General features: G+C 36.5%; 1 protein-coding gene across 1 annotated transcript in view; it reads left to right on the top strand.

The window, feature by feature from the left end:
* Window positions 1-25,423, top strand: part of rims4 (regulating synaptic membrane exocytosis 4) — a 36,515-nt gene that overhangs the window by 5,683 nt on the left and 5,409 nt on the right. Inside the window, exons 2-3 of the mRNA XM_028003175.1 lie at window positions 17,108-17,252; window positions 24,185-24,297. Coding sequence (XP_027858976.1) covers window positions 17,108-17,252; window positions 24,185-24,297 — 258 coding nt within the window. The remainder of the gene's footprint in view (window positions 1-17,107; window positions 17,253-24,184; window positions 24,298-25,423) is intronic.

Below are 25,423 nucleotides of genomic sequence, written 5' to 3'. Positions count from 1 at the left end.
CCTGTCACAATAACAAATTTTGATAAACCATAAATTGTCCCAGAAGTTATTGCAATAACTGATAATATTGTTGCTTTTGAGACCATTTTTGAGCAATTTAAAGGTAATAACGCAAGAACACTGTCTCAAAGATCAATAAACATTTAACACTGCAACTGGAAGACATTTTAAATGTCCAAATAAATAAACAACAAATAAAGTGAACATAGTTATTTAATTGTGCTATAAAATGACATTATGAGCCTGGAAAACACATAATAGCGCCTCTTTAAGCTCAGCAGCACATTGAGAGGTGGAGGAAGGAGTCTGGAATCGAACTCACAACCATTTGATTGTAAGACCATTCATAGGTCATGATCAAAAGTATTTGTCTCTTTGTCTTTAGCTGCTCAGCTCTCACTCTCAGTGGCTTCACCCTGCACACAGCAGTAACTTGTTTTGATTGGTAGTTTTGATTGGCCAATCACATGGGAGAATTTTGGATCGTACCATTCTGTGAAAACAGTGGGGGAGGCAGGGGGCACAAACATGGCAGTCCGCTCCAGATTCTGTCCGATTTCTCAGGAGGAGAGTGTCACAAAAACAACAAAAAACAAACTTCAATATGACTGACACAAAGCGACACCTGGTTGCAGTTTGAAGATATTTCATAACATCATAATAAATTATTATTCCGTCTACTGGATGTGTTTGTAGTGTTAAATAGAAAGAAAGGTTTAAATAAAATACTACACAAAGTGAGAAACCCTGTTTATGTAACAGACCAAATACATAAAAGTGAAGCATAAATCACTGAACTTCATATTTTCCACGTTAAACTAAAATATGAGGCTACAGACAATAATAAATTACAGTCGGCTCTTAAAAAGTGAAAACGTACAGAAATCACAGCACTATGCAGGCAACTATTTTTAGTTCAACTTTCCCTTATTGGTCAAAAATTACTTCTTAAAACAAAATGACTTCAAGACTTGATACAAGAATAAATGAGAATAAACATATAATATTAATGCTCATGTCTCTGTAATCTCACTGATGCTCGCTCTCACACGCTGCCTGCTGGATGTGGCATCTAGCACCTCAGGTGTTTGATTTCTACGTGACAGACTGACTGTGGAGATGAATCACCTGCCTTGAGTCGTAAATGTAAGACATGACAAATTGAATGTTCACTCAGGCAGTCATCAATCCCCCGTTTCATCGCCCTGATCAGCATTCAGTACCTGTTCATCTGAAGAACAAACGTTAAAAGGTTCCCAGGAATTTAATTTGTTTCTAAAAATCGGAGCTGTATTTGGTCTCTCTCATGTTTCACTTCTCATTGTCAGTTTTCACACATTTTTGTTGAATGTACACTTGTTGCAGTCAGCTGTGTCTCTGTGCATGAAAATGGAACGAAAAAGGAGGGAGAAGTGTTTGAGTTTAGCTCAGTGAAGCATTTTATTCTGTTTCCTCCTTCAGGAGAGGAAAAGCCAAGCTCTGCTTTTCTGGTGGGTTTCTTCCTGTTTGGCTGCTAAATTATGACCCGAGGTAGCAAATCAAACTGGTTTTATTTCACGATTCTGGGAAAACATTATTCACTTTATAGCAAGGTTTATAAGTAATGGCTGAATGTAGTTAAACTAGACCTTCATCTTTTATAGGATTTCTGATTGCTTTAGGTGTGAACCAATAAAAAATAATTCTAAACACTGAACTTCAATGTTCAAAAATAAAGATAAAGCAGAATCACGGCCTTTGATTTTATCCTGTTATCTGTCCTGTTAGCTGAATAGACACAGGAAATCAGGCGTTTGGGGCATGAATGTGATAAAAATATCAGCGTCAAGCAGAAATAATTCAGTGAGAATTTCTGAAATTCACACAGAATCCACTGTTATGAAATTAATCCAAACCAAACAGTTCAGATGTGGAACCACAAATTCATGCTGCAGATATAAAATATAAATCGAATTATTTCTGGAAAAATGTAGCTGTTTGTTCAAGTTCTGCAAATTTGAGCTGTAACCCTCTGATCCATCATATATTGACTATACAGTCTTCCATGATTGGGTCTTTTTGGACCCGTTGAAATTCAGACACACTTCAAGGTGGTTTTATAAAATATATATTCCAATAAGCTTGAAACATTTCAAAGGAATTATATCTGGATAAACTCCCATTTTTCTGTGTGATATTTATCAAGGAACAGATTTCTGGCAGCTTTTTGGTAAAAATGTTATCTAAATATTTCTCAAACACAGTTAGAAAATTAATTTTGTAGTTTTAGAAATTCGCAGGAAGAATTTCAACAAAAATTATTTACCTAAAAAGAGTTTATGAAACTTTCAGTGTGTCATTAAGATGAGTTTACTGTTTAATGTAGTATTACTGTTTTTGCTTGAGTGTCCTGCAAGACAGAAACTTTTATTCCGATGAAAATGTAAATATCTGAAGGAAAAATATTCTCCACGAAAAGTTATTCATCATCTCTTTTTCTAGTTATACTCCTTTTATGTAATATGACTCAAAGAGTTTCAGCTGATTTACTTTATTTTCTGTAAATGGATTCCCTCTTCTGTCACTTTCTGTGTATTGAAAACTTTGATTATTTCATATTTTATTTATCTCAACTTTATTTTCTAAACTTAAACCCACACAGAGGCCAGTCAGATGCAGTGAGGGAAGCATAAAAATAAAAATAAAGAACAGCTGGAAGGCTCCTACCCACTGGGCTGATGAATGTTGTTAATGTTGTATAGGAGCAGATAATGAGACAGAAATTCATACCAAGCTGATGTCAAAGAGTTGAAGCGTAGTGAGGAAAAAGATGTCAGACTGAGAGAAAACAGATAAGTCTCTCGAGTTCTTCTGAGCCGAAGAGACGACCCAGAAAAGTCAGGATTAAAAAATGGACTGCTTGGAAAGGAGGTCTACTCTATAGGGAGGAGGAGGAAGAGAAGGAGGAAGAGGAGGAGAAAAATGGGGTAAAGAGGAGCTGCAGGTGTTCATTTGTTACACTGTATGGCAGCCAGGAGGGCATTTTTCACTGTGTTGTAGTTTAATCCAGGAACAGCAGCTGTGCTTGTTTCCCACCATGAACTCCAAAGCTGCAAAACGCAGCAGTGCACATCAGCGGCTCCACTTTCCACTGAGACGTTAAAATATACACCAAAGAGAGCCGGGGGGGCAAGCTGCTGATGCCCGGGGGGGCGGAGGGCTGGTGGCTGCAGATTCAAGTCCTTCCCACTGTACACTGCTTACAGAAACATGAGACATGGGTTATTTAAAATGAAATATTTAGTTCTTAGAATGTTCTTTATGGCTAATCATAAAACATTGAGCATTATGTGCTAAACCTTCCTGAAATTCATTTAAAGGGGAAGTATTATGTGTTTTGCAGACACAGTGTGTAAATTTTATACCATAATTTAGTAACCATGTTATCTTCAGTTATTATAAAAATGTGATATATATTAGATATAACTCAAAATAAATTTGCTGATGTAACGCCTTGAAATTGGGCCTCTGTCTCTTTAAGAAGCTCCTGGTCTTTCTGAATCTCCGCCTTCAGGAAGTCATCCCAACATGGCTCCTCAATTAACAGAGATATTAACTGTCCCTCATGTTAGGGTCAGGTTTATACGACTGAGCTCAAAGAAATGCACCTAGTTTAGTCAAAGGTATGGAGAAATGTGTGATATTTTTGATTTAACAAGCTCCAGTGATGGCTATGTTGGCCAGAGAGACTCAAAATCTGCTTTAAATAAAAATCAGGAGTTTTTCCCTTTAATATGATGCCAAACACTTTGACAAATGTCCAACTGGACATGCACCAGAATCAAAAAACAGAATTTGTCCAAAGGGATTGTTGACCTTCTGAGCTGATGACCTGTTTGCATCCTGATGGTGGATGTTTTATGCAGACATGATTACAGACATGGAAGAGTGAATAATCCTACAGAGTAGGAAGCAGCAGGGTAAAACATAAAGCCGAAGTGAATCTGACACAAGCTTTAACTGGAGACAAAACCAAACAAAAGGATCCGTGAGATTCCTCTTTAAAAGGGCAATTAGAAAATGATTCACTTAGTGGCACAGCTGGTGGAGAGCCGGGCTTTGTGTGGCGATGACAGGAAGAAAACCTGAATATGTTGATCCGACAAACTTCGACATCCACATCCCATTGTCTCTGGTGACAGCTTAAATCCTCTCCCTCTGCTTCAGCACACACAACATTGCTCTGGTTTGTCTTTTAGAGGTGAAATATAAATATTAATCAAGAGTAAAACTAGATTATTTGAGCTATTTTTTCCTGGAGTTTGTCTTTTTACCATCTTCTCTCCCTCCTTTCTTCTGTAAACTCATTGATAAACATCGTCTCTGTTTTCTGGTCTGACTGCTGAGGATCTTTGCTCTTTTATCTGAAGACTCTGTTATAATTTTCAGCAGCAGATTTCAGGATTTGACCTGCTGAATTAATCAATCAGTAACATCAAATTATTTAATTGATACGCAACAAGCAAAAAACAATGAATCTTCATTCAAAATAATTACATTCTTTATTAATCCTACTTCAGGTTAATTTTTTGTTCCACAAACCGTCGCCTTTCTCTTTTTAGCTACTTTGGTATTACAGAAGGAGATACATATTTATTTAAAAAGAGAATTTTTATCCATACTGGGGCCTTTGCTGAAACTATGTGAACAATATGACATTGTTGTTAAAATGTGGAAGAAGAAACTTTCAATGTTTTAGCTTTGGATAAATTTATGCAGATCGTTGGTAATGAAAATTTTATTTTTTTGGTATTTTTTCCTGGTCCATAAAAAATGTAACAAAAACAAGCATCCAGTTCATTTGTGTTCATTTTCTTTTAATTCAAAAATAAAATGTAACAAATGCTGATGATAAAATACATGAACAGTAAATCCTCTGATGTAGATATAAACTGAATGTCCATATTTATGTCCAAGACCTTTACAGGGAATGCAAAGAAATGAAACTTTTCCACATTTTGTCTTGTTAAAACTCTGGAAGTTCATGCAAAGATTTGAAATGGGTTGAAATGGAACATAATCTCAAATAAAAAACAGAAAATGTAGCATTAAATAGATTTAAATTTGTTTTCACTTCCTTAAATTGGAGGAGCCTGAATGCACAGTTTAACCTGAAACTGTTCACCTCAACAAAATTAGATTTAAAAGTATGATCAACTAAAACATTGATAGAAATGACACAAAGAAAATGTTCAGAGTTTATTCAAATAAACCTTTATATTGTGTGAGTTTAGTTTACTAATAATGAACGCTTAATACTCACCTTATTGAATATGAAGGACTCAAACTATTTGGATATGATTGTTTACCAAGTAAATAAATAATACCTACAACAATCACATGTCTGGCCTGTTAAACAGCAGAAGTTTGTATTTTTCTGTGTTTGCATGTGCAGCAGCTCCATGTTTCACCAGGAGTAAATAAATAAATACACCTGGCAGTTCTGGCCAATGCATGGTAGCCGGCTGCATTATGGGCCGCATGGCCGTCCAAAAATATGGGAAAACAAAAGGGAGTAAATTTTCTGAAAGGTTTTTCTCTCATATATCCTGACAGTTGGCTTTTGGTTTTAAATGCATTTATTTAAAGCAGATGGATATGGGCTGGAAATTATGATGAGAATTTGTAAATATTCAACGCACCATATGGAATTTTTTTAATTTAACCTTTTATGAAATATATATTCACTGTGTTACTTTAGAGAAATATCTTAAAGGGGAGCATCTGGAAAGTGTTTGTATTATTTTATTTGTGCACTTTTAAGTGCATCCGAACTGAAGATTCCTCGAAAAGTAACATTATTTTTTAAGTTTCTTCACTCAGTTTACCTTAATTTATCATAAATTTATCATGTAACACAGGGCCGTACTTTGGACACCCCTGATGTAACGCTTCTTTTGGAAGAAAACAAAATCTTTCAGGCTTGGTTGCTATCAGTTAATTCAACATGGACAACAAATACAGACGAGTTAAATCCCTAGAGACGTTACGACCGGCTGTTGGTAAAATGGCTGCCCTGTAACTCAGAACATTTCAGGTTCTGTTGGTTCCCATCTGTACTGAACTCATCGCTGTAGCATAAAGATGCTGTTTGCTTTGATCTTGGCTTCATGAGGCTTAGATGTTATAAACACAGACAGAAGATTTTAAAGCTGTCATAAAAAAACACCAACAATCCTCTTTTTCAGACGCTGTTCATTAGATTCACTGTCTGGAAGTAAATGATCTGGGTGTTATCAAGCTTTATTAACGAAGCTAATTGAATCTGATACTGCTCTGATTTGCTGACTTCACCTCCCATGTGTTCAGACATCAGAACATTTCAGTTTTACCAGACCCCTTCGTCACTGTGACATTCAGTATGATACTAATTGCATTTTCTGTTAAACATCTTATTTACAGAAAAAACAAAGAGCATTAGCTGTTGTGGTAGAGCTCCTTCCAAATGACTGCGCCGTGATGTGAGCGTTCCTCTGACGTAGTGAGGCATAAAGCTGATGGCTGAGCTGTAAAAGAAACACTTTCCTCCTCCAGCTGTATTTTACGGCTAAATGGAGCCTGTGGTTATTCAGCAACGTGTTGTCTGTTCCTCACTGAGCTTATGAGTGTTTGGAAAGCAGTCAAAGGGATAAAATCTGCTGTCATTATGTAGCTTAAAGATACAAACACTAAATCTGATATTGCTCTTCATGGATTCCTCCATTTTCTGCACAACTGGTTGTTTAAAACTCTTCACAGTTTAATGCGACCTCGTCTTTGACTAAACAGCAAAACCAATTCAACTTCCTTCAGATAACTTGTGTTTCAGTGTCTGTGTTCATTTATCTTCTTTGGAAAACTTGTAGTTGGAGAAAATCTAATGTTTAGTGTATATCATGCGGCTTTTTTTTTTCACCTCATGGGAGAATAACCACTGGATGCAAATTATATTCTATTTGAAAAAAGAAACAATGCAACTTTGAAACATCTGAGAGTCCAATTCAACAACCAAATGCTCTAAAGGCCACAGAGTTTTACTTTTTCCATTGGCTCCTCACTATAAGGTCACTGTCTTTCTCTAATGGCTATCCACTCAAAAGCTTCCTGTACTTCTTGTTTTAAAGAAGCTATTAGAAGATGATTTTTATCAGCAGATTGCCTGATTATGGGTTTAAATAAAGAAAAAGTTCAACAGGTTTTCTATGATGGAGGGTGAACAGAAGATTGATCATGAGAAGTTGCTAAAACAGCATCTTTAATTCATGCAGGTTTGCTCAATTAGATGAACATACCATTAAAATAAATTGATTTTTGTTTGGTTTTTTTCTGAATTTTTGCAAATCAGTTCAGTGATGTCACTGAAAGGATATGTGAATATTTTCAGATTCCACCTGGAAACATTCATTATTTTTGTACACATCATATTTTATCCTGGAGAATGTCATAGATTGTGGAGTTGATGTCATTTGGTGGTTTTTAAAATCTATGTGAAAATGTTATTTTGTAGCTCCTGACTGCATGTTGTTAACAGTAACCAGATCAGGTGTGTGTACAACTTTTCTAAGATGCTCAATTTATTTTTAATCAAACAATCTCATCTTTGCTACCAGTTTAAGGAAAGTCATAAAACACTGGAGAATGTTGATTTATTTACATTTTATCTGGCCAAGTTTGTTCGACATAATATCAGGTTTTTATATCAGGAGAATATATGAGCTTAACTTTGATGTTATTTCATTGTGACTCCAAAACTTAGGAACTTTCCTGAGGAAAATATACAGTGCTGAATTAATTTGATATTCTGATTGAATTAAAGGATATTCATCTCAAAAGACATATTTGAATTAATTTTCCTGCTTCATTATGTTGTTTAAAGCCACCAACTTAAGATGAGTTAAAACTAAAAACCAGCCAAAACCTGCCTGGTGCAAAGGTTCGTTCTCTCAGCGAAGATGAATTTAGGCTCAGATGGAATATAAAAATCAGTTAATCAGTTTGTTAAATTGCCCCAATCACATGTTCAGAAGAGCAGAAACGTGTCATCATTCTCTGATTATTGTGCTTATCGATGCTGTCGTCCCTCTGTTTGATCTCTCTCTGTCTTCGTCTCTTATTCCTCTCTGCTGTCACTCAGATTCTTCCTTCTACTTATTAATTTGGGCTCCATCTCTTTTGGGTTTTGCCATCTTGACAGATTTTTTTTCCTTTGGGTCCGTCCTTCTCTTCCTGTTTGCCTCTGCCTTTCTCCGCTTCTTTCTGTCAACATATAACCAGCGATCATATCTAAGTTTGCTTCTTCCCAGAATATTGTATATTAGGTCATCAAAAAAGAGATGAAAAAATGTCAATATATTTCTAGAGGAAGAGTTCTCTGCTTCACGCTCATATTTGGAATAATGTCCCATCATCTCCAGCACATTAAACAACATTTAAAACAGAATCTTCTAATTTCTTAGATTTAAGCTCCACGAGATTCTACACTTAAAATGAACATTTAAACACACTTTTATCAGAGTTTGGGATCTGAGAATCAGCAGTCAGGTTTTTATCTGTGTTTATTAAAGATTTTATTTTTGCTTGAAGTCGTTTTTGGCTTAAAATATTTAATGCACCAAAGTGGAAATGGAAACACTTTTGCTGCCAAACCCTTTCCCACCCTGTGGTGGATCAAAACTTAATACAGTAAGAAGTTTTTCTTCTAACTGTATTAAAATATGAATAAAGACAAAGGCGGAATCAATTAATTAACCGAGTGGTTTTTCAAAATAAAGATAAGATAAGATAAGATAAATCTTTATTGTCATTGTCACAAGAACAACGAAATTCAAATTTTTTTAATAAGCTCTTATTTGAAAGTGTGTTCCAGCCATAAGTTGCAGTAACATTTATTTTGTTTCTGCTCTTCACAGTCTCGTTACTGCAGCTGTTGTTGCTTCAGCAATTCAACTCAGAGAAAACTACAAACTTAAACTTAAACCCCAAAGAAAGAGAAGTCTCTCCATCTACTCAGCAGAATAAATGAAATGTGTCCATCTGAACAACGAGGTTTACATTCAGAAAGAGGCAGATCAGTTCAGCTGCTTTAATGTCAAAGTAACTTTTAATACTGCATGGAGCCACAGTGTTGGCCAAATATACTAAGGAGCCAGAAAGCCAGGCTCTTTACTAGTTAACACTTAGTGCAGTCCAGGAAGTTCTTTGCTTTGTGAGAACACATTTTTTTGCAGAGCACTCAGCACTGCTGTTAATTTTATAAAACGATCTGAAAAATGCTTACCTACCTATAAGGCAATTAGCTCTACGTCTGAAACGTTCTGCTTTGTCCACCCTTTCTGCCGCCAAGAGGTTTTAACAGGCTGCTTCCTATTCATCTCCGGTCTTAGTCATCACCAGTCGTCATCTGTAGCGCTTCAACCAGGAAAGAAATGTCTTTTTTTAGTGCTTCACAGGATCCTCTCCCTCAGACAAGCAACTTCTGCCAGATTTTCTCTTTCTGTAATGAATAAGCCGACAGTGGAAGAGCAAATCTACTGCCTGCATTTACACGATACGTCCACTGTTAAAACACTTCATGTCTTCTTGCTGCAAAAATATAAAATAGACCAAAGAACGTCTGGATTTCTTTGTCATAATGTGAACTAACAGATTGAGGCAGTTAAGTAAATTTAGCTCAAACAAATCTTCCCTCAGGCAGCTTTAGATGTCTGTGTCTTCTTCCTAAGCTCAGGGTGATAAATTAGGCCAACCTAAAATATATCTGCTGCTTTTTTTCTCAATGTGGCCCAAAGGAGGAGAGTTTGTTTTTTTACCCTTTTTACCACATGGAGCATCAAAGTAAAAAAGCTTTGGAGGTAAACACCGCCTCAGGTGTGGAGGAGACCGTTTTAAAAAATGGCGTACGATGTCTTCATGACAGCAAAACAAACAAAAAAAAATCTAACAAAAACAGGACATCCATGCTTAAATCTATTTTTTTCTGCAGAATGATCTGTCCTAGATGCAGGTGATACAGTTTCATATGACTAAGATGTGAGTCATGAATTGATTGAAGCAAATGTCAATTATCAACGACGTCTAGACACCACAAAACGCAGATCGGTCAAATAAAAGGTTTCTGTCTTATTGAATTACAATCTTATCTGAAGACCAAAACTTGATAAAAAAGGCTTTGAATGATGACAAATCAGCAAACATGGATGTTGGTTTTCAGTTCCAAACAGCAGAGATTCAAATCTGAACCAACAGAAACTCATCTGCTCACATTGATGTGACCAACAGTGCAGCTTTAGGAAATTTATCCAAGCAAAAAGAAATCTTGAATGTCTTTCTTCCCCTTTTCTTTTGCTGAATCTACTGTAAAAGGTTTGCTAAAGTCTTCTGTACAAATGCAAACATCTATTCTCTCCGGTTTTGGGTATTTAAAGTGATGATTTCTATGGAAAATAAATCTCTGATGAAGTTGTTTTGAAGTCTTAAACTTTTACTTCAGGCTGGAAACGGTCAAAGAACTCAGGAGAAAAGACAAAGTGAACGAATAAATTGAATCTAGAGATATAAAAAATTAGATTCTTTCCTAGAAAAACGTTGATTCTCTGCCAATAAAAAATTTGATGAGCCTTAGAGAGGTCAATGAGTTTAGTTTGGAGAAAAGAAAGGAACAATTGATTACATTTTGATAAAAATAATCAAACTTTTTTGAACTTTCAAGTTGAACTCCCCTCCTGCTTTTTCCTACATGCTGCTCTTTAAAAACATTGAAAATATAATAGTAAGAATTATTTTTTTTCTGATTGTAGCCATTTAAGTCATTATTTCTGTACAGCATTTTATTCTGAATAAGTTTATTTGTGCTTGAGTGCATAAAAAGCAGAGAGTGATCGTCATCCTTTTGCTTGCCTGGTTTCTGTGCGGTTGAGTTGGAGGGACATCGTTCCTAAATCTGATGACAGGAAACATGAATCACTGCTGAGTCTGAAATGATCATCATGAACTGACTCTCCTGTTTAACTAATGGTAGATAAATAACTTTGTCTTCATTTTCAGTTACACATCGGACAAATACAGTCAGGATCCTAAACAGGAGATTTGTAATTTTCAGGGAGAGATTCTGATATTTAGAGGGAGAAGGTGGGAATCCCATCTGGGTCCTGCTCTAAGAGGCTGAAGTCAGAGTCAGTGTGACACAGCTGGATACTGCAGCAGGTCATTTACTGAGTGGAGTTTAAGCATCCTGCTTATCACACACACACATGTACACACACACACACACGCATACACACTTAGACATGGCTTATGTGGGTCAAGTGAACACCATCAGAATGGGGAGTCCTGCTCCTCCTGGTGCGTTTCTCAGAAAAAGTGGCAGCTTCATATCTCTAATGATAATAATTGATAAAATCTCTCCATCACAGCCCATCTGACCGGGAGAGACGGGTGACCTCATCATACGAACCAAACAATCACAGAATACGTTCTCACTCTGCGATCATCATCTCCATGTGAAGGAAGAAGTAAAAGAAATGTAATAAATTAGCCACGATAATAATCCAGCAGCAGTACTTTTTAATTTCCTGTCTGATGAATTTGTCATGTGTAATGAAACGAAAAGTAGAATATTGCTCAAAACTAAAAAAAACCAAAACATTGTAATAATATAGACCATTCTATAATAATATTAAATATAGTTAGCTTCAAGCTAAATAGTTAGCAACCTAAACAGTTGGCTTTGAACCAAATATTTAGCTATTAGGCTAAATATTTAATTTGCAAGATAAATATTTAAGTTGAAGCAAAATCCTTAGCTAACATCCTAACTGACTTGTAATTTTCAAGATAAATATTTAAATTGAAGCTACTTTTTTTATCTAATATGCAAATTAACTTGCTGATAACTGGAGATGGACTATCAAAATAAAAAATGCATGAGGCAAACAATGATGCTAATAAATAATCTCTGGCTGGTGAGGAGGCGCTGGCATTGTTCACCTCTTTCATTTGTCCACTTCTGGTTATTGGCTAGAAAATCTGCATATTAGCTGAATGTTAACTAAATATTCAGGTTGAGGCTAATTATTTAGCTTGCTAGTTATTTAATTTGGAGCTAAAATTTTGCCTTCTAACTAAATATTTAGTTTTAACTATGGCATTTATAAATGAATGACTAACATGGTGAAAATATGTTTTTTTCTTATTGCTGTTAATTTTTAACTTTCCAAACGGCCTCATGTAAGCTAGTTGATATATTTTAAATAAAGCATCCAAACCGCTAAGATTATCTCTGTAGAAGAGTCTGTCTGGGCAATTTAGGCCACGATGTGTGACCTACCTTGCGAGACGAGGTAGGTCACACCTTGTCTCGCAGTCTTCCTGTCAGTCAGTGAATTTGGCCAGATAAGTGGAATGAATGGAGAGCAGCTATTTCAGTATCCGTTCTGCTTTCATTAATGTCTCTGCTGGGAGACAAACTAATGAGTCCCAGCTCGGTGCTTCTTCACCACAACGTTTGTGCGTCACCTTCAGACATTTTTTTGTGCTACATCACAGCGGGTGCTCCACATTGTGCACTGTGAGCTACATTCACGGCAAACGCAGGAGGCTGTTTTAGATTGGAGTCGGTTTCAATTTCTTTCCTTTATTACAGCCACAGAGAGGATCAGACTCGTGGAAATCTGCTTGCTGATATGTAAATACATTTGACATTTAGGGTATTAGAGAAAATTGTGCTGCGACAGGCTGGTGACCTGTCCAGGGCGTACCCCGCCTCCCGCCTGGAACGTAGCTGGAGATGGGCACCAGCAACCCTCCCGACCCCATTAGGGACAAGGGTGAACAGACAATGGATGGATGGATGGATGGAGAAAATTGTGTTCACCTTTTTAAAAAGTGTGATTAATCTAAAATCACATTAGATGAGAATTACACAAGGAATTATGAAATCACAGCCTTGTAAAGATACACAGAGACTCAACCGCTTTTTAACCTTTACTAGATTCTGGGAGCTTGGACAACCCAGGACTGACCTGATTGGGGGAATCAGAGCGACAAAGAGGACAGAAAACATTATGCTGCAATAAGACTGCACCAGACTTACGACCCTGAACATCTGGAGACAAATAAAACACAACAGCAGGCAGAAAGTGCTGTGGATTGGCTTTCCAAGCAGATGCAGACTGGCCAACATCTGGCCTCCTTAAGCCTGCAAATCCTTCTGTTTCAGCCTAATTGTTTAATATGAGTGTAAACATCAGCTGAACCACTTTACAAAAGATAACGATGATGATAAACTGTCCTAGCAAAAATAATAAGCATCTAAGGCAGTCTTTCTCAAACTGTGGTCGGCGGGCGCCCCCTGGTGGTCCGCAGGGTACTGCATGTTTGCAGTGATGTTAGCTTAAAGTGCGACGCCACAGCTAGCTTAGCAAAGGATTGTGTTTTAAATTAACGATGGATAAATGTCTTTAAATCAGGTCACTCACTAGAAAAACTGATGATGCCGGTGGAAAGAAAACAAGGCCAGGAAGGAAGCGAAGTTACACTGCTGAGAGTTTGACGTCGTTCAGGAACGATTCGATTCCTTTGAACGACTCTTTACCGTCAGTCACAGTTGGTCAGAACTGTTCTTTGTTTTTTATGACTTTGCTTGCTCGTAATGCTCTGTTCATAACTATTGTTATGTTTTTATTCAATTAAAAATGATTATATTCAATTAATTAAATAAAAATAAATAAATACTATTGATAGAAATTCCTGGATAATTTTAAATGTAGTGGTGCAGAAGAGGAGTTTTGTTTCTGGCAAAGCAACTCAAGTCCATTTTTATTTTATTGTGCTTCTAAATTACCAATATAAGCACAACAACACTTGGTAGGAAAGAACAACGTATTTAGTCATTTCCATGTGTCTGACATCAGAATCTGTAAGTAACTCAAAAGACGTGTTCATTGATGAACAAAGAAAACAACAGACTAACATTTTAATTTAAGGTAATATATGTTAGCATACTGTTTTATTGTGGAGTAATTTCAAGTGAGGTGGTCCGTGAGTGTTTGTTTAATAAGTTAATGGTTCTCAGCCTGTTTGACAAACTGATCTAAAGCATAAGCAACAAAATGTCTAAAGATCTTTTCTTCATTGCTTGTTATTTTTATTTTTGTTTATAGAGAGAAAAGAGAAAAGAAAAGATCAATGTCCATCCCCATCCAGTCCAAAAATTCCCAATATTCCCCAAATATTCCTCATCGTCCAACAAGAAAATAAAACATTCTTCCCTTTCATTGTTTATGATTCTCGCTTTCTATTATAAGCGAGAAGAGATGGTGTTTTCAGCTTCATTACTTCTGACTTCTTGAATTAACAAACGTGTTTTGTGACTGTATGAGCAAAGCCAGTCTGTAGCTCTGCAACAAAAAAGCATAAAAATGCTGGCAGGCGGACAGCGGCGTAGTTAAAGCTTTGCGGGTCTCATTTAGAGTCACAGACAAACAGAATCAGCCCACAAATGTTACAGATAAGAAACCTGTCAGCCCTTTAAGCACTAATCATTTATCCTGATTGCCTGGTAAGATTGCCTTTCGCTCTGATTCTGCTAACGGATGCTGATTTGGATTAAGGTGAACAGCGGTAATGTCCTATCAGTATCCTGAACCAGTTGCTCAAAAGCTGCTGCTATCAACCCGTAATAAGACTTATACCACACTAATTTGCTTTATGAAATTCATGTGACAAATGCGACTGAACAATTTTGCAAAGAGTAGTTGGCAAAAAATGATGTCAGTGGGTGTGAAAAGCTGGTGGAGACATAATTTAACAGACGTCCAGCTGAGCCTACAAAGTGTTGACGAACACCTGCCACAATTTGGTGATTTCTTTGTTAGAATCTTTGAGAAACATGGATGGTATTGTTCAAAATTTGCCCAAATTTGTATGAGAAAATGCCATTAAATTACATTAAGTGTTGTGGTTGTAATGTCACAAAATATTTTTAAAAAATATATCACAAATACTTTTGCAAGCCGCCCCAGAGCAGTTAGCAGTCAGTCAGAAGAGTGAGTGAAGGTCTGCGCAGACGGCAGGTTTTAGGTTTGAATGAAGTGAAATACATGGAGAGAGAATAAAGTGACCCGTTGTTTAAACCATTCATTGGTAAAAGTAGTTTCAATGCTCAGGGTTAAAATCCAGAGTAGCCAAAAACATTTACTAAAAAGTAGCGACGCTCCAACATATTTTTACTCAAATAAAAGTAAAAAGTAGCCAAGACATTATTCAAGTCTACTTGGTAAAAAATCTACTGAGTCACTGAGTGACTGATCAAATTAATATTTAAAAATTACATCATCAGACAGACAAAAATATAAAGTTAAATGGAAATGTTGCTATTTTAAGGACAAAAATCACAATAATTCATATAAGTCACAAGAAATAACACAAGAAACATTTTTTTTTAAATAATTTTTTTTCAGTGCAAAATTTAGGAAACTTTAACAAAAACTGCAGGTGTGTGTGGTGAACCTTAAAACATGTTTGTTTTTCATTCAGTGGGTAGAAAATACAGAAATCTTACTCAAGTAAGAGTAGAGATACTTTATAATAAAATTACTCAAGTAAAAGTAAAAAGCACAGGCTAGTGAAAACACTCCTAAAAGTATATTTTTTACTCGAGTAAATGTAACTAGTTACTATCAAACTCTGACTAAATCTTTTCAAACTGGCCTTAAATCCTGAAGGTCTGATTCATCGGTGAATAGAAACCATCTGGGCTTCTTGAATTTATTTATTTTCCTTTCCTATTAATGTAAAAATAAATCTGCTGTTAAATTTCAGCTACAGCAGTTGAAATTAGAGGCCTTAGTCAGTGACTTTCTTCATCAGTATTCACAGAATGTGTTTGTGTTCAACAGCTTAATAAATATTAAAAATCAATGTTCAGGGTTTAATTTTGGTGGGATAAATCACAGTATCTGTTATTCACCAGGGCAAACAGGAAGAACATCGCATTTGGAAAAGATAAAAACCCAGAAAATCACAACATTCTGATGAAAATCTGTGTTTTTCTGTCATCTAACAGAATAGAAAGGGCAGTTACTCTTTGAGACTCATGTAACTGACTTTACCCAGTAATGTTTGTCTAACTCTGGTCTCTGAGTTTAACTGATGATACAGAACCAGCCGGAGAGCTGAAGCAGTAACCCAAATCTACCAAAGTGCCGTCCCACAAGAACGTGATAGAAATAGCTCCATTCTAGGTCACTCTTTAATAATTGCAGAAGTAACTTCCTAACTCGGCGCTTCATTCTCGCTGAAGCACCGAGTGAAGTTGACTTCCATCCATCCATCCATCCATCCATCCATCCATCTTCTTCCGCTTGACTTCAAACTTCTTAAATCATTCTTTGAGATTTGTTTGGTGTCTCTTGAATTTTTTTTAAACCCAGCCTAACGTCGGGTTTCCTCACCTTTATTACTAAAAAGATGCTACCATCATGTTGAGAACTTCTTAACCTTTTGATCTGGAAATTTCCTTTCGGTCAGAGAACTGGCCAGTAATATCAGCCGCTCATTGATTTTGTGCTCTACTTTGCAACAAGATGTACTTTCCTGATCTAAAGAGGGACTGAATCCCTTCGTCCTTTCTCCTGTTAAAGTCACTTCTCATCTTTCTTTCAGATCAGGTCACAGCAGAATAAACACACAAACAGCTGAAACTGAACAGCAGATGCAGGAAAATAAATCCTCAACACTGCAAAACTACAAAATCTTAGCAAGTAATTTTGGTCTAGTTTCTACTGCAAATATCTTAGTTCATTTGAAGAGAAACAAAACTAGCTGGAGCTTGTTTTAAGTCAATAATTCCTTCGTACTGATGAGAAAGTTTTAGTTCCACTAGCAGATTATTTAACTTATGACAAGATATTTTCCCAGCGTTATGAGTGAAATAATCTGCAGACTGAACAAGTTCTTTTTCATCTATAGACCAAAATACTAGGTAAGATTTTGTGTTTTTCAGCGAATGCAGCGTTTTCTCCTACAATCTCCAAACTCTGAGTTTAAATGTGAAGTTAATTCAGGATCATCTGTGTCTGGTTTCCTGCAGTGGACACAGATGGCAGGAAGTTGAAGGGAGCCATCCAGAGGAGCACGGAGACGGGTTTGGCGGTGGAGATGCCGAGTCGGACCGTCCGCCAGGCCAGCCACGAATCCATAGAGGACAGCATGAACAGCTACGGCTCCGAGGGGAAGTGAGTAACCACAGGCTGCCTGGCCAAAAGGGAAAACTGCTGCAACACTAAATGTCTTTTAAAATCCTTTTTTTTTAAAACTGCTGATTCTAGATATTAACATTTCCAAATAGATTTAAGTGTTTTTGACAAAGTTCTCCGTCTTTGTCAAATCTGGTACTGAAACTATTTTGTTAGAACAAACTATTAGAACAAAAAATCAAAGTCAATATTTGGAAAACATGGTTTAAAAAATTTCTCTGTAATTCTACTTATTGTTTAAAGTCTAGATTTGAATCTAAAGGAGGAGCTGAGTTACAGAGTTTATTCTGCAAGAGAACGCGATTACAGACTAATCTAAATATTGGCAGTAAAATAAAATTTACATTTTAATAAAATGTAAATTTTATTTTACTTTTCAATAAAGATAACTGGAGTGCTGATTTTATAATTTATTGCTGTGACAATGTCACAGAAAGTTGCTCATTATAATAAACGTATCCATCCTGCTTAAAAAGGCGCAGAGAGGTTACAATTTTTATTGTGGTTGTTCATTTCATAATTAGATTGCAACCAGTTTATCTCTTGAGTTCACCTGAAATAAATAAAAAAGCTGCAGCTTCTTCTTGGAGCCGTGACCACAGGGTGACCACAGTCTTCACAGAAACAATTAGAGAATTATTTTGTTTCTTAAAGGTCAGACCTGGTTTCCAAGTGTTGTGTATGTTGGTTCCTATCATCCATCTGAGGAAGATGAGTAACAACAGCATACAGTAGTACTACTACACATACAAACACGTGGACACATGCAGAGCTCTGCCAACCTGGATACCAGCTCCAGTTTCAACAGTTACATAACGAGGCAGACAGACTGGCTGATGTGAGCGTCAGGGTGTCAACAGAAACATGGGCTGCTGGGAAGCAGCAGTAGAGAGACTGGAAGTCGGTCTGAATCCACATTACTTTACACAAATTTACAGAAGAGGCGATGCATAAAATTGCAAGGTTTGCGCTGCACAATGAAAGAAAAATGCAGTGATGATATGAAAATCCTAATGTGTTTATTTTGGAGCGTCGTCACCAAGTTCCTCTGTTCATCAAAGGTCTGGATGTGGAGAAAAACAGAATGATTGTTTTGTATAAATACCACATCAAACTGACCATAATTAGAAAAATGTCATTTCACATCATGCAAACAATTTGAAACAGAACAACAAGGAGACAGTCGAGGCGTAGAGAGGAGCAAAACTAAATCTGAGTAATCAATCTAAGCCTGTTTGACTCAAGCTGTGTAAACTATTCCTCATATTCAAGTTTTTATGGTCATCTTGCAAAATCTCCCTTCATATCATATCCTAAATGACCGCAGAGCTTTATTAAAGGAGCAGAACGTTACTGTTACTGTAATGTAGTATCATCTATAAATGGAGATAGGAACAAAAATAGAGATTTATAAAAAAATATACTTTCATTTTCCCTTTAAGAAATTACTGAAAAAAGTTGATAGAAATGTAGAAATGTGCAAGAATGGCCACACTTCACTTTTATTTATTTACATTTTTATAATTGACCCCACAGAAAAGTGGCAGAGCAAACTGTTAGTGCTGCAGCAGGTCATGATGGTGGTACTTACAGCTAACTCAGTCAGGTCAGGAAATGTGACCCAGCACAGCCTGTGGATTATTATTAACCATCTTCTCTGTCAGCCTGCTGTATGCGAGCGCGTCCTCTGGAGGCACATAGGCATTCAGACCAGGGGCGCTGCCAGAAATCTTGGGTCCCATGACAAAAAATTTAATTGCCCCCCTCCTCCCCACGCAGCTGCTGTTACAATTTTTTGAGTCTATCTGATCCATCAAAAGCATCACAATTTTAAAGGCTTGCAACTGCTTTGCTTTCTTTGGTCCAATACTGATAACTAACACAATATTTACTGCTCATGAATTTCACATCCAACAGTTCGCATACAGTAAGCAAGAAAGTTGCTTAAGTTTTTTCTATTAGTTTTAGATACTGAAATGTCTCTCCCAACAAGCAACAGTCCAAAGCAACATGCAAAATGTACATGAAGCAATTCAGACTTCTCAAAAAATGCTGTGTAGTTGCATTTTCTTCAAGCTGCAGTATAGAACTTTAATAAAAAATATGTTTTTCCATATTTGTTAAAGTTGTCACCATGTTGTGACAGTTTGTTATGAGATAATCTGTGAAAACAATCAATCTCCTTCACCTCGTCCCTGAACTACTATTGCTAGCTAACGTAATGCAACATTCTGGCCAAAACAACCAATCAGAACCAGGAGGAGGGTCTTAGTGCTGTCAATCAATTTCATTCACTCACTGCTAAATGTGCTAATGGTGGAGAAACAACATATTACAGGAAAAGCATTTATCTGTCGTCACTGGTAGCTATGCTAACTAGGCTATGCTAGCTGCAGCATTGCAGGGGGAGGAAGGATGAGCAGCACCACATGAGATTGTGATTGACAGCACTAAAACTCTCCTGCCACTGGTTGTTTCCAGCACTTTGAGAAAGCAGAGGAAATAGATTTTTCAGATTATCTCTCATACATATTGTCACAAAATATGTAAAAAATATTTTTTATAAAAGTTACATTCTGCAGCTTTAATTTCTTTAGAAGAGGAGAGAGGACGGGTCAGGAGGGACTAGAGCTGCTGACTGACTGACTCACCTGTTGTTAAGTGGTAAAAGATACAGGGACAAGTTAAATATATGAATATCTGGGTAATTTCTTTCCTTAATTCATTAAATGTTAGTGAAATGGAGGCAAACAGTCTGTAGCTAAGCTAACTATGCTAAATGGTTGATAATCTCACACAGTCTACCCACCTCTCGGAGAAAATCTGGGTTATAAATTGACACTTTTACCCTTTTGTCTCTCTATTTTTTGAAAACTTGACTTTATTATTTTTCTTAGCAGCATAGTAACAGCCACAGTCGTTCTTGTTTTCTACTGACTGCTGCTGAACTTCGTCACCGTTAAGCTCCAAGCAGGAACGAATCATTTCCTGCAGATCCAGGAGGTTCAGGACAAATGTCTGCTGTTTGGTCTGGGAGCAACATTTCATTTTTACTGCTAAAAACAATTTTAGAAAACACAATAGAATTAATTTTGTAATTGACAGGGCCCCATTTTTTAAAAATTTCTATGAACAAAAAATTAAAAATTGTGGAGGGCCCCCTGTTGGTCAGGGACTCTTGGAATTGTCATAACTTTTCCCCCCTAAGCAGAAATCTTTATGGATGATTAAAGAAATAAGTTTAGTTTGGGTTGTGCCTTGGAATCAGACACTGATTGGGTCCTTACAAATGATTTTAATAAACTCATAACACTTTATACTGAAAAACACTTTTATGCACAAGAGTGGCAGGTATGGTAAACATCACCTTCTGGTGTTAACGAGTACCTCTAAAGAGAATCACAACGGGAGACCATCCAGGTTCAGTGATGAAGCATCTCAAAGATAATATTAAATGCAGACCAATGGACAGGAAAGTTCAGTAAAACTAAAAGAATAAAAAAACCCCACAAATAACAGAATGTGTAACTCAATACTGTACAAATTTATATACTTTCCTAATAAAAACCTTTTAAAATTTAGAAGTTTTTTAGTTTATTAATAAGTAAAATAAAACTCCAAACCAACAAAACGCTAGAACAACATTGAGGAACAACTTATGACTAATGAAATTAAATTACATTTTAGTGAATACCGATTTGTGCAAAATCTACAGGTTGATTTTGATCCCATTGTCATTTTTCAATAGAAAAAAAACTTTTAAAAAATAAAGCTAAAGGTACCAGCTGTAATAAAAAAGAACTTTATGTATAAAATAAGTGATTCATATCTGAGCATGCTGCCAGCGTTATGAAGATGAATTGTTTAAATCATCCGCAGTAAGGCGCTGCTGTTTCTGTCAGACGTTTGGCTCAGTGCGCTGATTGGAAAGCTCTGTGCATGGACACATCCTGCAATGAATAAGCACTTTGTCAGCTGACACCATCCAATCACATTTATGGGCTTATTGATTAATGATTGGGGTATTTTAGTGTGTGTGCTGCTGATGGCGGCGATGAAGCTAAAACTAAAAGGTGGAAACTGACTGAGCTCCAGGCGGATCTGGCCTACAAAACAAAAGCAGCTCATGAATAGGTATGGTGGAGGACCTATGATGCTGATGGCCTGTTTCTCTAACAAAAGGAACATAATTAGAGAATATGGCATAATGAACGTTTTAATACACCAGAATATTTTAAAATAAAAGTCTGGAAACCTCTAATGTTTTGGTTGACAAACGACCCAATTCAGAACAGACTGAAGGAAAACTGAATATTTTTAATAAAGAATAAAGAAGTTAATTTATAGGGAGGAAAACCACAGGAAAGCAGGTCCAGAAACTGATTAAGATAAGAATCCAGGACCAAACGCTAGCTGCATTTCCATTCATCATGATTACAAAAATAAATCTGGTTCAAGTTTTTCTACAAATGTTTTTGTTCTAAGATAAGGTGTTTATTCTGCCATATCAAAATTAGTGTAATTCACAAAACTCCAGTGGAAATACTTTATTTTTTACATGTGATCAACAACCAGATGTTACTACCGACAAAAGACGAAGAAGACGACAGGATGATGGCGTGGCAAGTTTTTAAATGATTTATCTCATAAACAAACTTATTCACATGGGATTGTAAACGCATTTTTATTTAATGGAAACATCACAATTGTGAAATTGTGTTTTTGCACATAGTGGAAGAGCAATAAAGTTGGAAATGGAGTTGCCAAAATCCAGACTTTTAAATACTGAGGAGTTTGATTACTGACAAGATGTAGGTGGTTGATTACACACAGAGTGCAGCTGGGAGAAAAGGGGCCAAAAAATGAATTATAACACAGAAAAAAACTGAACTGGATTTTTAAAATACTTTTTTAAAATGTCTTTATTTGTAGTTGTAGCTAAATGAACAATAATAATAAGTCGGTTGACATTAAGGAAATCAGAATAAAGAGTGTAGTAAACTGACCAGAACAGAGAAAGTCTCGTTAATCTCGTCCATTTTGAGTTGCGCTCTCTTGAAGAACCGACCAGCAGCAGTGAGTCCCATAAGGTCTGAAAGGCCGTTTTTAGGGTTTGCTGTTTGTTTACGGCATGAGCTTTGCATTGAACACCAGATTGTGTGAAACAGCAGCGTAATCCCCAGATGTGCTCCACACACACACGTAATAATCTGAAGCTCAGGATTTTATCACCCTGTAATTCCCAGTCGACCAGTGCTGCCTGACTTATTGCATGCCAAACCATTTTTTCAGGGCTCCAGAAAAGATATTTCAGCTTTTTCAAATCTGCCCATGTCAAGTTTTAAACTGCATCATGGATCTATTAAATTCTGTTAAGGTTGAATAACAACCCACAGACACTTTACAATTTTAAAGAGAGGATTCGTGATTATCACAACTATTCATAATGATTTGATGTTTCAAAGGTGCATATAAAATTCCTCTGGGCTGATTATTAGCTGCCATTTTGTGTTCAATGTAAAAGATTTGCTTTAGGGATAGTTATAGAAGAAAACATGGTATAAAAGGAAGATTTATAAAGATAAACAGAGTTCCACAAAAATTAGACTGATGAGACGGGACAAGGTGAGAGGAAGATAAATAAAGTGAACATTAAGTTTGTTCCTGTTTGATCTCTCTCCATCTGAGAGCATTTGGTCAAAAGGCCAGTTGGCTGTCACAATGACAAACTCACAGGAGCAAAACTGATCCACATCTTTGGACATAGTTCTGATTAATGGTGCCTCTGCATGGGGTCGGATAATGATATCCACAGAGATCGGCCTATTGTGTGTCTCCAGTAAATATACATTGAAGGAGTTTAGCTAAAATGCAAACCAGTTAAAAAAACAACCACAAACATGCCACTCTGGCACAGCTGCTGCAGAAACACAATGAATATTTTCAAAAAGCTTACAGTTATCAGAGTTTCAGTCCATATCTTAAGGAATGTGTGCACAATAACCTTTAGTACCGTATTCATAAACAATAAAAATCTGGAGCTAATGGAGCATTTTGTATTACCTGTATGAAACATCTTTCAGCATTTCCTCAACTTGTTCTTCTGTGGCTTTTTGTAGTTATATAAAGTTTATTATTGATGTTAATTAGTTTTGATCTAAACTGTAATGTAATGGCACTGCAGTAACTGAAATAGAGATTAAAATTTTATGACTTGTTTTTGTTGCTATGCTTTGTAACATTTGCCTTACTGGTATTTTGTATTTACTGTTCCAAGCTGTCATCCATGACACACAATATCTATGAAATGAGACGACACTACAGTCACTGCACTGCATGTCGTTTATTTATTTTTTTTACATTTCATCATTTATGGATTAAGAAACAGGAAGAGAAAATCCAGATTCTGTCCTTGACTCAACATTTCATGCTGGATGTTTTGCTTCAGTGTTTTCCTTTGTTCTACTTCTACACTCTGTAGTCTTCACATAAAAGATGAGCAAGAGATTTGCTGTGGTCTACTGACCACAGAACACACACACACACACACACACACACACATGTTTATAGTCCTGGCAGTCTGCCACCAAAGCACTCTGATCTGATTCTTCTGAATACTCAGATAAAATAGGGTCACATAAGTTCATCACTACTTATGTAGTGACTACCAAATGTCTGAGTTTGTTTTTGGAGTTTAATCTGTGTTGAACCATGTGTGATAAATGGTTATTTCTTTTTTTTACTCTTTCATTTCACCTTTGTTCTCTAGTTTTTGCATCTTTTTTCTTCTTCCACGTCTTTGCCAACATTCTGGTTCCCATTTTTTGCATTTTATTTCACTTCTCTGTTATTACTTAAACCACAATCACCGAATGAAGTTTTAATCCCGGTCCTTTCTGCTCTCCCCTCAGTCTTAACTACAGTGGGATGTGTCTTGCATCCGACGCCCAGTTCAGCGACTTCCTGGATGGGATGGGACCGGCCCAGTTTGTTGGGAGACAGACGCTTGCAATGACATCCATGGGTGAGAAAACTTCAATGCTACTTTCCAAATCATGATTCAAAAATGTTATTCCATATCAGAAAGAAACCTGTCAAGAGAAGAATTAGACTGATAAATCACTTGATTGTTTGATGTCACACATCCTGCATATTTGTGGATATTAACATAAATAAAAATGTTGGATTGTATTTGCTCACTTTGCCTCACCAATGTTCTCCACATCTTCCACATGGTGTCACAGATCTCTCCAGTCGATTTCAGTGAATTTCAGGTGATTTGTGTCAAATTTAGCTCAGAATTCAGATTATTCTGTGTTGAAAACTGAAATCCTTCTTCATCTCTAGTTTTCTAGCAGAAACTTGAAGGTTTTGCATTAAAACTCTTCATGACTTCATCTACCTTGACAAAACTACACATGACAAAAATTAACCCGATATTTTGCATGCTGAGTTTAATTTTTATTTGAATCACAAAGACGTAGCATTTTAACAGGGAGTGTGCAGACTTTTTATGTTTGCTGTATTTTTAATCTCTCAGCTTGGAGTTTGGAATGAATTAGAAGTGATAAATCATAAAGTCAGAAATAATGCTGTGTGCTGTGAGGCCATCAGGATGAATTGAAGGTAAACGGCTTTATCTCCTGGAAATTAAAACGCTAAGCCTTATTTTCTAATAAAAACATATTTAGTGGTTGCTGAAATCATTTTGCTGTGGCTCAGAGTTCTCTCATAAATCTGAGCTGCAGTATAGTTATTTATTTGCTGGTAGTCTGCAGCGGGTGCATTTCACGCAGACTGTCCTCAGCAGCAGTGTTTTACTGTAAGTGGGTCAGCTTCCTCGCTGGCAGTCAGACGGCGTCCTTGGACCAACAACAGTTACACTCACTGGACCGGTTCCACTCCCAACCTTCTGTCCAGTTCAGCATTATATAATGTCAGAGGACTTAAAATAACTGGGAGATGATCTGCGCTCAGTCATTTACAAAGAAATATTTGTCCTTTTGAGCCGTTTTGCCACAAATATTCATTATGGATGGAATGATAATTTTATCACAAATCAAAAAAAGCTGTAATGTTGAATTGGAAGTAAAGAAACTTTCATTAACAGAACCAAATTAAGTTAAGTCTGATTGAAGAACAGCTAAAGT

Source organism: Xiphophorus couchianus, chromosome 20, assembly GCF_001444195.1.
Source record: "Xiphophorus couchianus chromosome 20, X_couchianus-1.0, whole genome shotgun sequence".
NCBI lineage: Eukaryota > Metazoa > Chordata > Actinopteri > Cyprinodontiformes > Poeciliidae > Xiphophorus > Xiphophorus couchianus.
Note: the sequence above shows the minus strand (reverse complement) of the source record. Positions and strands in the feature narration are given on the sequence as shown.